The sequence below is a fragment of the Helianthus annuus genome, chromosome 16 (genome assembly GCF_002127325.2).
Source record: "Helianthus annuus cultivar XRQ/B chromosome 16, HanXRQr2.0-SUNRISE, whole genome shotgun sequence".
Lineage (NCBI taxonomy): Eukaryota > Viridiplantae > Streptophyta > Magnoliopsida > Asterales > Asteraceae > Helianthus > Helianthus annuus.
In genome coordinates, this window is record NC_035448.2 from 197,837,385 (window position 1) to 197,848,742 (window position 11,358).

General features: G+C 36.8%; 1 protein-coding gene across 1 annotated transcript; it reads right to left on the reverse strand.

Annotated features, from left to right (window-relative positions):
- Positions 1 to 9,427: 9,427 nt before the first annotated feature.
- LOC110915338 (lipid phosphate phosphatase epsilon 2, chloroplastic) lies at positions 9,428 to 11,050 on the reverse strand. The gene is made up of 4 exons (XM_022160016.2): positions 10,823 to 11,050; positions 10,520 to 10,745; positions 10,376 to 10,449; positions 9,428 to 9,773 (listed from the first exon to the last, which is right to left on the reverse strand). The coding sequence occupies exons 1-4, from the start codon at positions 10,925 to 10,927 to the stop codon at positions 9,552 to 9,554; spliced, it is 627 nt and encodes a 208-aa protein (XP_022015708.2). The 5' UTR covers positions 10,928 to 11,050; the 3' UTR covers positions 9,428 to 9,551.
- Positions 11,051 to 11,358: the final 308 nt, after the last annotated feature.

The following is an 11,358-nucleotide window of genomic DNA, read 5'->3' on the forward strand; positions in this document are numbered from 1 at the left end:
TGTACTTAAAGACTGATGAGGCCTATCCACTGTTGAAGACAAAGCCATGTTAAAGACAAGCACTTATGTACCTAAAGTCTGTTCAACGAAAGGAAAACCACTGCTCAGTAGCAGCAGTGCTTCAGCATCTATAGCGGATTCAACTATAATATTTATGTATCAGTGTTTCTTATGTAACATTGTTTAGTGTAGCAGTGGTTCGCTATATTTTATCTCTCGAGACAAACCCTATACAAACTCAAAGACGAACCACTGCCCAACAACAACAGTGGTTCAGCATCAACAACAGATATTCTACCTTTGTTTATGTTAACAGTATTTATCACATCAGTGTTTTATACTCTGTTAGATTGTTAGATTTCATATCACTGAGATGTTTATATGTGTGTTGAAAGCATTTCTCCTGTTTGATTGTGTGCAAAGTTTATTTCCATTTTAATTCCGCTGCATTACCTGTTCATCTTCTTAATTCTTAAACAAAAACACAATAAAAAACAAACTCAAATCCTAACAACCTCTAATATGGGTTCATGATCTAATCTGGTGATTTGAGGACATTGTTGTTGAATCGAATGAGATGGTTGATGTAATGTGGTCGTATTAATAACAAATAATAATTAATATAAACTAAGTTTCCTGAGCCCGGGAAGCAATCCCAGGTAAGAACCTAGTGTGTACATATAAATATAGGTTAGAGATCTTAAAAGAAGTCCACCATATTTGAGAAACTTGAGAAACATTCTGGAGCACATATTTCTCTAAGCTTTTCGTAATATACACATATGTATATAGTCAATTTTAAGCTATACATATGTGTATATTACGAAAACATTAGAGAAAATATGTGATCCAGAATGCTTCTTAAATTTCTCAATTAGCCTAGTAATTCTCACATGATCCTATTCCTACATATAAATTTTCCACATAATCATATCTAAGAGTAGTAATAACGTGTTAATTTGTATATGGTGCAACTAAAACCAAAGCCAATAATTGCATTTGTGGATACAAAGGTGTGGCATTATAGTCTAGTGGCATCTTAGGTTGGGATAATATTTATGACAATTGGGTTATGGGTTCGATTCTTATGAAGAGGTTTTTCCAGATTTATTGGGTTTCATCCTGAATTTGTGTATTGTCATTGTTGTCTAGTGGAGATGAATATGATCGGGTGATTCCGCTAGTAACACGATGATACTCCAGTAGTCTGTCAGTGATCCAAATTTGTCGTTCAAAAAAAAGGTAATCATGTGACAAACTAAGCCAAGAGAATTCAATTTGATGTGAAATTTTTAACAAGTCTTTTAGGGTGTAGGGAGTGGTTAGACATTTGAATTAGGTAAACTTTCAAATCACCCAATCAAATAGTGTCACGTCATTTTACCTATTTTGTTTACCTATTGCTCAAAAACGTTGGTGGTGGTTAAACACTTGGATTAGGTAAACTATTATTAAAAAAACATATAAATCAAAAGCTGACAACTTTATCTCTCACAAACAACTTTACCCCGCATCGGTAAAGCTTTACCACTCAATGAACTTAGCCGATCGTAAACACAATTGGCGGCGATGTTACCGATCGATAATCGCTTTACCGATAGTGTTTACCGCACCACACCGTATACCCTTACTCTTATTTGCACCAAAGTCAAAAGAAATTCATTTTGATGTGTGATTCTTTAAAAAAAAAAAATCGTGTACGTATCTTTTGTTACGTTAAAGTCGTTGCTTTTTTACTTATATGTCAAATTTCTACGCTTCTTGTCCTGGTAACAGGTTAGGCAATCCACATCACATTAGTTCTTTCACATGCTCAAGTCACTAATTCATTTCATTTCCTTTCATTAAAAAAAAAAAAAAAAAAAAAAAAAAAAAAAAAACCTAATTCATTTCATTATAACTTGTTAGGCAATCTACATCAAACTCATCACATTAGTTTCCCACTTTTGTTGCTCTGAGTAGGATGTTGTCGTGGGTAGATGATTCGGGTTGGTCGAGAAAAAAAAGATTGTATGGACGACTTGGTCGGTCATTTGGAAGTCTAAAAATGAAATAATTTTTTTATTCAAGCGGATGATCTAAAGACAAATCATATTTTGTATTCGATTTGTCATTTCTCGACTATTTGGTTTGCTATAGGATCAAAATAATCGAATCTTCGATAGGACGATTGGATTAATTAAAAACTCTTACTCATATAACTATGTTTTTTTATATTAGTTAGACTTTTTAACCAATTTTGTCTTTTATAAAATCTTTGATGTTACAAAAAGTGCCTTATAATATCTCTTAGAATTAGTTTTACATCGTACACTATTCATATTCTTATTAAACTTGTTTGATCTCCACAAACGACCTTGATGAATAGTGACTACCCAAGGGTATATATGTCCACTAAAAACACCTTTAACTTGGCTATTCCTAACCATTACATACAAAAATCAGCCTCTCTTGACTATAATGACTTTAAACTTGAGGAAAGAAAAAGGATGGGTGAGGTTCTAGAGTGAACCCTAGTGTATTTGTACACTGAGTGAACAAATCCTGGCCATTGATTTACATCATCAAATCGTAAAATACACTAGTGTATTTTCATCATCAAATTCTGACCATTGATTTACACTTGTATATGTTGGTTCAGTTCTGTTTGTGCATGAAGGAAAACAATATAAATCATACCTGTCACAGCAGATAGTGCAGAGGAGAATCCTGTAAGGGAGTTCGACATGCCTGTCATCTTGATCTGGTTCCTCCTTAGGGTGCTGACTGATGATGGGAACTTAGAAACCGAAAAGGGTATCGGTTATGGAGAGGAGGCCGAAAACCTTATTGATGTTATGACTTATGGGGTGTGAATTGTGAAACTGAGTAACCCTTAAACCTCCACATAACTCTCCTTATATAAGCACCCAGGAGGAAACCTAATTAGTTACTAAGGGTAATATGGTCCATCAACAATTACCAACTAATTATTTAATAGGTTATTATATATTTTGATCTCTATAATGTAAATGATTAAGATGGCTATAGATTAAATATTAAACATAATATATTTAATCTTACATTCTCCCACTTAGCCGAGTAATCATTTACTATGAGTATTAGATAAGCCTGATCAGGAGTTAACACTCATTTTAGCCTTAAACAAGTACTATAGCAGAAAAATACAGCCGTTGAATCATTATGCGACTCAGGACCCCCATTAATCATACTATAGCCTTAATTTAAAACCTAGTCGTTATGATCAAAATACGCGTAAGCCCTTTGTTTGATTTGTAACTTTTATTTGTCCATATGCCATTATACCGGTTGAACATATTCTAATAGACATACAAAATCAAACTTGAGGAAATTTCATTAAACATAAAACATAAGCTAGTACAATATGCTCAAATAAGGTCTTTACATAATCCCATATTCCGAACATGTTCTTCATAAACCTTAGGAGGGAGACCTTTAGTCATCGGATCCGCAAGCATATCCTTAGTACTAATATACTCGATACAAAGATTATTTTCCTCGACACGTTCATGTACAAATAGATATTTCGTATCGAGATATAAACCAGCTCCAGTCGAACTGTTACTGTTCGAGAAACTAACGGCAGCTGAATTATCACAGTAAAGCTTCAATGGTCTAGAAATGGAATTAACAATTTTGAGTCCAGTGACCAGATTTCTAATCAACATTCCATGACAGGTTGCGTTATAGACAGCAATGTACTCTGCCATCATTGTGGAAGTTGTGGTCAACTGTTGTTTATGACTCTTCCAAGAGATAGGGCCGCCTGCTAACATAAAGATATAGCCCGAAGTGGATTTCTTGTCATCTTTGCATTTGGCAAAGTCAGAATCAGAATAGCCCACCACTTCCAAATGATCACTTCTTCTATAAGTCAGCTTATAGTCTTTCGTCCCTTGCAGATATCGAAGTACCTTCTTAGCTGCTTTCCAGTGATCTAGGCCAGGATTAGTCTGATAACGGCCTAGCATTCCAGCAATATAAGCGATATCTGGACGAGTACAGACTTGAGCATACATCAAGCTCCCGACTACTGACGCGTAAGGTATCTGGCTCATTTGCTCCTTCTCAACCTCTGTTGTCGGACACTGAAACGAACCGAAAACATCTCCCTTAACTACTGGAGCGACGGAGGGTTTGCACTGTTGCATGTTATACCGTGTAAGGACACGATCTATGTAGGCCCTTTGGGACAATCCTAAGATCCCTTTGTTTCTATCTCGGTGAATTTCGATGCCAATGACGTAAGATGCATCTCCGAGATCCTTCATGTCGAAGTTATGCGAGAGTAACCGCTTCGACTCATGCAACATGTCTAAACTATTACTTGCCAATAGAATGTCGTCAACGTAAAGGACAAGTATAGTAAAGTTGCTCCCACTCATCTTGAGGTAGGTGCATTGATCCACTTGATTCTTCATAAAACCTTGCTTCTTCATGACTTCATCAAACTTGAGGTACCACTGACGTGATGCTTGTTTTAACCCGTAAATGGATTTCTTCAGCTTACAGACTAGATGCTCCTGACTTTCAGGCTCAAAGCCTTCAGGTTGCTTCATGTAAACATCTTCGTCCAAATCTCCGTTAAGGAAAGCAGTTTTAACGTCCATCTGATGCAGCTCTAAGTCGAAATGAGCTACTAGGGCCATGACGATCCTTAATGAATCTTTACGAGAGACAGGTGAAAACGTCTCTTGATAATCAATTCCCTCTTTCTGAGTGTAGCCCTTTGCAACCAATCTCGCTTTGTAGCGTTCAACGTTCCCATTCGGATCCAGTTTTGTTTTGAACACCCATTTGCATCCTACGGGTTTGACTCCGTTGGGTAATTCTACCAAATCCCAAACGTCATTTTTCTTCATGGAATCAAGCTCATCAATCATTGCTTTATTCCATTCGGAAGACTGATCACTGCTAATGGCTTCATTGTAAGAGATAGGATCATTTAGCTTTCCGGGATCCATTTCAGTCAGGTAGGTAACATAATCATCCCAATTAGGAGGCCTTCTTTGCCTGGATGACCTCCTGAGTAGATTATCGGGTTCAGCGTTGTCTTGGTTTTGAGCGTTTGATGTGCCTTCGTTATGAGGTATAATGGGTTCTGATTGTAGAGGTGAATTTGGAGTTGGTGCAGTAGCTTCAGGTGTAATAATTGCATTGGGTACAAGAGGAGTAATCGAAGTAATGGTAAGCGACGAGTCTCTCCCCCCCGCGTCTTGTACTTCTTGCAATTCTTCATAAGGGTTGGTACTGCTCCCACTGACCTTGAAATCCTCCAGGAACGCAGCACGCTTGGTTTCAACAATACGGGTGACATGGGAAGGACAATAGAAACGATAACCCTTAGAGTTCTCAGGATACCCGATAAAGAAACAGGTAACTGTCTTAGGGTCAAGTTTCCTTAGGAAAGGATTGTAAAGTTTTGCTTCAGCAATGCAGCCCCATACTTTCATATATTTAAGACTCGGTTTCCTTCCTGTCCAAAGTTCATAAGGAGTTTTAGGGACAGACTTAGAAGGAACTCTATTGAGTATATGAACAGCTGCTTTTAACGCTTCAGTCCAGAGGAATAATGGTAAGTTAGTGTTGGCTAACATACTGCGCACCATGTTCATAAGGGTACGGTTTCTTCTTTCAGCGACACCGTTCTGCTGAGGTGTACCAGGCATGGTGTATTGGTTCACAATCCCCTGGCCCTTACAAAACTCATAAAATGGACCAGGAGCTTGACCCACATCAGTATGCCTTCCATAATACTCACCGCCTCTATCTGATCTCACAACTTTAATCTGACGATCTAATTGCTTTTCAACTTCAGCCTTATAATCTTTAAAAGTTGTTAGAGATTCAGATTTCTCCTTAATAAGATACAAGTACATGTAACGAGAATAATCATCAATAAAAGTGATAAATGAAGTATGTCCTGTTATGCCAGCGATTTGGTAGGGACCACTAATGTCAGTGTGAATGAGTTCTAATAAATTAGAACTCCTAGTGGCACCTTTCTTATTCGCTAATGTCATTTTACCTTTAAGACATTTGACACATGTTCCAAAATCAGAGAAATCGAGAGGAGGTAAGACTTCATCCTTTACGAGACGATTTAATCGCTCTTTTGAAATGTGGCCTAAACGCTGATGCCACAACATGGATGAAGTCTCTAAGTCTCGTTTCTCTTCCATCTTTGTGAGTGATTCATTAATGTTATATGACAACAAAGATTTGGAAAAGCCATCATCTAGTTCTTAATCTATAGAGACCTCCATCCAGAACACCAGTACCATAAAGAACAGAATCATAATGGATAGAGAGTTTGCGATGACCATGGGAAACAATAAAACCGTCCATGTCTAACTTTGGTCCTGATACAAGGTTCCGAGTTACCTCAGGAACATATAAGGTATCATAAAGTTTAATACATAAACCAGTTTTCATAACTAATTGTAATGTTCCAATGGCCTTCACTTCTAATTCTCGATCATCCCCAACCTTAAGCGTTCTTTGGTTTCTTTCCAGCTTCCGGATTGAAAGGAATCCCTGAGTAGAATTGGTAACATGAACCATAGAACCAGAATCAAACCACCAAGAATTAGCAGGAACACTTAAATTATAGGACTCAAGTATCATAAAATAATCGTTACCTTTCTTAGCCAGCCACTCCTTAAAGTCAGGGCATTCCTTCTGCATGTGTCCTGTCTTTTTACAGAACTTGCAGCGGATACTGCCTAAGGAGTTCTTAGAGCTGGAAGGTGCACTTGTATTAGAATTAGGATTAGACTTATGGACTTTAGAAGCATCCTTCCTCTGATAATTGTTCTTCCTTTTCTTAGGATTGGAGGTAGTAAAGTTGGCAACATCAGTATGGCGATCCATCCTCATACGCTCCTCCTCCTGTACGCACATGGCGACCAGCTCACTCATCGTCCATTTTTCCTTCTGAGTGTTGTAGTTGATCTTGAATGCTTCAAAAGAAGAAGGAAGCGAAGTAATGATGAAATGAACAAGGAAACCATCACTGATTTCCATTTCCAGCCCCTTCAGCTTATTGGCCATGTCATTCATCATCATGATGTGCTCGCGAATGCCGCTCCTCCCATCATACTTAGTTGTCACCAGCTTAAGAATAAGAGTACTAGCGTGCGCCTTAGACGTCCCTTTGAACTGAGCCTCCACATGTTCCAAGCAGGTTTTAGCATCTTCAGAATCAGGAATAGCTCCCCTGATTGCATTGCTTATGGATTGCTTCATAAACATGAGAGACATGCGGTTACACCTAGTCCACTTTTCATGAGTTAACTGCTCAGCAGCAGTACTTTGAGTGGTAAGGTCCGCTGGCTTTTTCTCTCTTAGAGCATAATCAAAATCAAGCAATCCGAGAGTAAGCATGAGAGCATCCTTCCAAGCAGCAAAGTTATCACCAGTCAAAGGTGGAATCCCGCAGTTGGGTGCTGATAGTGGAAATAAGATGAGCAAGTTATGATACTAAGGAAGAAATTCTAATGTGATCTATGGGCACGTTAAACTAAGGCAGGCAAAATAATGACCATTTTACATAATGAAGCTGTGATAATGTCTATTACTAACATCAAAATAATAGACTTAACTAAAAAATTCTACTTAAACGAAAACAAAACAACTTTGGCCAGAAGTGTAATCATTTAAGCATATGTGCAAAGTGGTTGTAACAAATCAGCTTTGGCCAGAAATTGAAACAATCACTTTAGTTATGCACTTGCTAAGTATGCCATCTATGAAAGAATTAAATCAGCTTTGGCCAGATATTAAAACATTCATGCTTATGATGCACATGTAGCATAGCTTTCCTAATACTTGAATGATAAGTAGATGTATCAAGTCAGCTTTGGCCAGAAATGATATATCAAAAGCTCATTCAAGTTAAGCTATTTCTGGTTTTGTAAAACATTACATTATCTGATTCTGATTAATTAACTAAGTAAATTACAAAACCATTTATTTAATTACAAAACCATTTTTTTCTTTAGTTCACATTTAAACAGCTTAAAATAATGAGATTGCGAGTCGCAACCACGATTTCGACTAATGACGTTATGGTTGCGAGTCGCAACTACGGTCTCGACTAATGACGTTTTGGTTGCGAGTCGCAACTACGGTCTCGACTAATCACGTTATGGTTGCGAGTCGCAACTACGGTCTCGACTAATCACGTTTTGGTTGCGAGTAGCAACCTCATGGTCTCGAGTGATGACGTAATGGTTGCGAGTAGCAACCTCATAGTCGCGAGTAGCAACCTCATGGTTGCGAGTGATGACGTTATGGTTGCGAGTAGCAACCTCGTGGTTGCGAGTAGCAACCTCGTGGTTGCGAGTAGCAACCTCGCTAACAGCTGTTAATTGTGATATCATAACCGAAAATTCGAAATCTAAGGGATTAAGAGATATTCTTTCCTGTTTTAAGCTGATCTAAATTTGTCAACAGATTTCGAAATTGTAATCTGCTTATCTTTTTAACAGTTTTCTAAAAAATTTAAAGGACAAAAATAGATCAAAACCAGGAAAAACACTTAATAATCCAAATCATATTCCAAATCATAACAGAATTTTCGAATTTTCACATGAACATGATGAACCCTAAAACATAAAACATAAATTCTGGAACCCGAAACCTGAATTTTATTAGTTTTTTCTAAATAGATTTCGGTTAAAAAACATAATCCAGTTAATTCGGTGAACAAACAATTAATCTTTTCCCGAAAAACAGAGATCTCGAGTCGCAACCTGATGAACTCGAAATCGGCTGTTATGGTTTTAAAGGTTTCAAAATTCCGTTTTCCAAGTTTCAATCCCAGAATTATGGATACGAAAACAGAACTGACTAATCAACATATGCTCTGATACCACATGTTGGTTCAGTTCTGTTTGTGCATGAAGGAAAACAATATAAATCATACCTGTCACAGCAGATAGTGCAGAGGAGAATCCTGTAAGGGAGTTCGACATGCCTGTCATCTTGATCTGGTTCCTCCTTAGGGTGCTGACTGATGATGGGAACTTAGAAACCGAAAAGGGTATCGGTTATGGAGAGGAGGCCGAAAACCTTATTGATGTTATGACTTATGGGGTGTGAATTGTGAAACTGAGTAACCCTTAAACCTCCACATAACTCTCCTTATATAAGCACCCAGGAGGAAACCTAATTAGTTACTAAGGGTAATATGGTCCATCAACAATTACCAACTAATTATTTAATAGGTTATTATATATTTTGATCTCTATAATGTAAATGATTAAGATGGCTATAGATTAAATATTAAACATAATATATTTAATCTTACAGTATATTGATTATCAAGGGCTAGGAATAGTTCACACAATTCACTATCTAGGGGGTTATTCACAAATGAACCTAACCCAGAAAAGGATTCTGCGATACCAAACTAAGTTTTAATATATTACCAACATTGTCATTACAACCATAAATAAATGGTTTCATGTTTATATACAAACACTATAACTGGTCGTGGCATTATTTTGGTATGAAGATAATAGATATTAATCTTTTATCAAATGCCAAAGAATATAAAAAATAAACACTAAGTAATAACACACAACTCCAATCATAAGAAGGATTTGAACCCACGGATTCGAGTTATAGGCCTTAGAAACAATTGCTTCCCATGCCCAAAACCATAAGATCGCAACATTTGATCCCACAATTGTGCCGACGAAGACTTGGCTGGAGGTGTGATAGCCTAGTAAAACCCGTAACCATGACTGCACAAATAACAAATACAAGGATCAACATGACATGTTAGTTATGGTCAACTAGGCAAGTTAAGCGCGAGTAACTGCTTTTGAGCTAAGCATAAACCATCAACTCAATACTTAGATAACCATTATTCTTCAAAAGGATAAAAGTTGATATGATCATCAAAATTTAAATATATTTGTGAGTGTTAAATTAACTTTTTGCTGTTGAGATGCATACGCGCACAAGGAGTGGTTGGTCCATGATTTTCTACATGTGTCACTCGAGTGTTGGATATGTATAATGTATATGACACATAAATTTGAAGAGATCATATAGATCTGCCTACCTAGTGCACAATTGAAATAATATTGGGATAAAATTATTTGCTCTGAGTGATTTCATTATTTAGGGTAAAACTATCTAGTCTTAAATTTTCATACCATTTCTTTCATATTAGTTTTTTTTTAATGACAAACTAACATACTCCGAAACTACTTCTATTAATCACCATTAAAGAAAAAGATTATTAGCCATGCATTCACAAGATATTTATCCTTATTTCACAAAAGACTGTTTTTAGGCAATTTATATGTAGAAATAACATCCAGGGTTCATGTATACTTACAAAATATGAACCGATGGCTACAAGAAGGATGCCAAGAGCCATCGTAGCTCCACTCAGTCCCATCCGTTCGATCACTGTCATAATACGCAATAAGAACACACCTTCTCACGTTAGGTGATAAAAGAATGAAAAAAATATTGTTACCCGAAACAATCACGAATACAAGAGTGAAAAATACAGTTTGGGCATGTGAAGATGGCATTCCGGGACCTAAACCCTCATCAGAAACAGGTCGCTTTTGTTTCAAGACGCGCTTCAATGCTATTGATAGTATATAATTTGAAACAGACCCTGTCGCAGCCCACAACGCGAGAGCATCATGCCTAAAGATTATGAATCCACCAAGAGTTAAAGCAACCACCCATTTACTCTACAATCAAAATTAACTCATCATAAGATTTCATTCAAAAAGTTGGGAAATAAATGTAAGAAAAAAAGAATACCAACCAAAGTATTAACAAGAATGTGTACACCAGAAATTTTATGGCTAATATGTTTGTGATCATCATCAACAACACTGATGAAGTTAGTCTCCATTGATAGAGATGCCATTGTTTTCTTGAAACTATTAGATTTTCTATAAACAATTGTAGATTGTTTCAAGGTACAAAAAGAGGGACAAGAAGGTCGGGTTTTACAAAGAAAATTTTTAAACTTTGGATGATAGTTCAAAGTTGGTGGTGGGTCTATGAAGATTGCCATCTTGTATGGTTTGCTAGTTTTGGGTAAAGATTATATAAAGGGAAAATCACCCACTTCTAAAAATTCTAATTAACTGTTGTTTGGCAAGTGTCATTTTGCGCAACATATTTTAATCTTGGCATTCTGCTGTGCCAGGCATAAAATATGCGTGTGGATGCTTTTGGTTGATTGAGATATTTTTTTTAAAGAAATATTGGATTTTAATAATCCCAACTATTCGTCGTTGGCCGTGAACAGTCTGAACTTAAAAAATAACCATTGACAGTCCCAACTATTAACAT

Bases quoted from the DNA above. Each gene is read 5' to 3' on its own strand.
- LOC110915338 (XM_022160016.2), bottom strand. From the start codon at position 10,927: ATGGCATCTCTATCAATGGAGACTAACTTCATCAGTGTTGTTGATGAT. The intron at 10,746-10,822 runs GTTGGTATTCTT...TTTTGATTGTAG, and splicing joins ACATTCTTGTTAATACTTTG to AGTAAATGGGTGGTTGCTTT. The intron at 9,774-10,375 runs GTAAGTATACAT...TTATTTGTGCAG, and splicing joins TAGCCATCGGTTCATATTTT to TCATGGTTACGGGTTTTACT.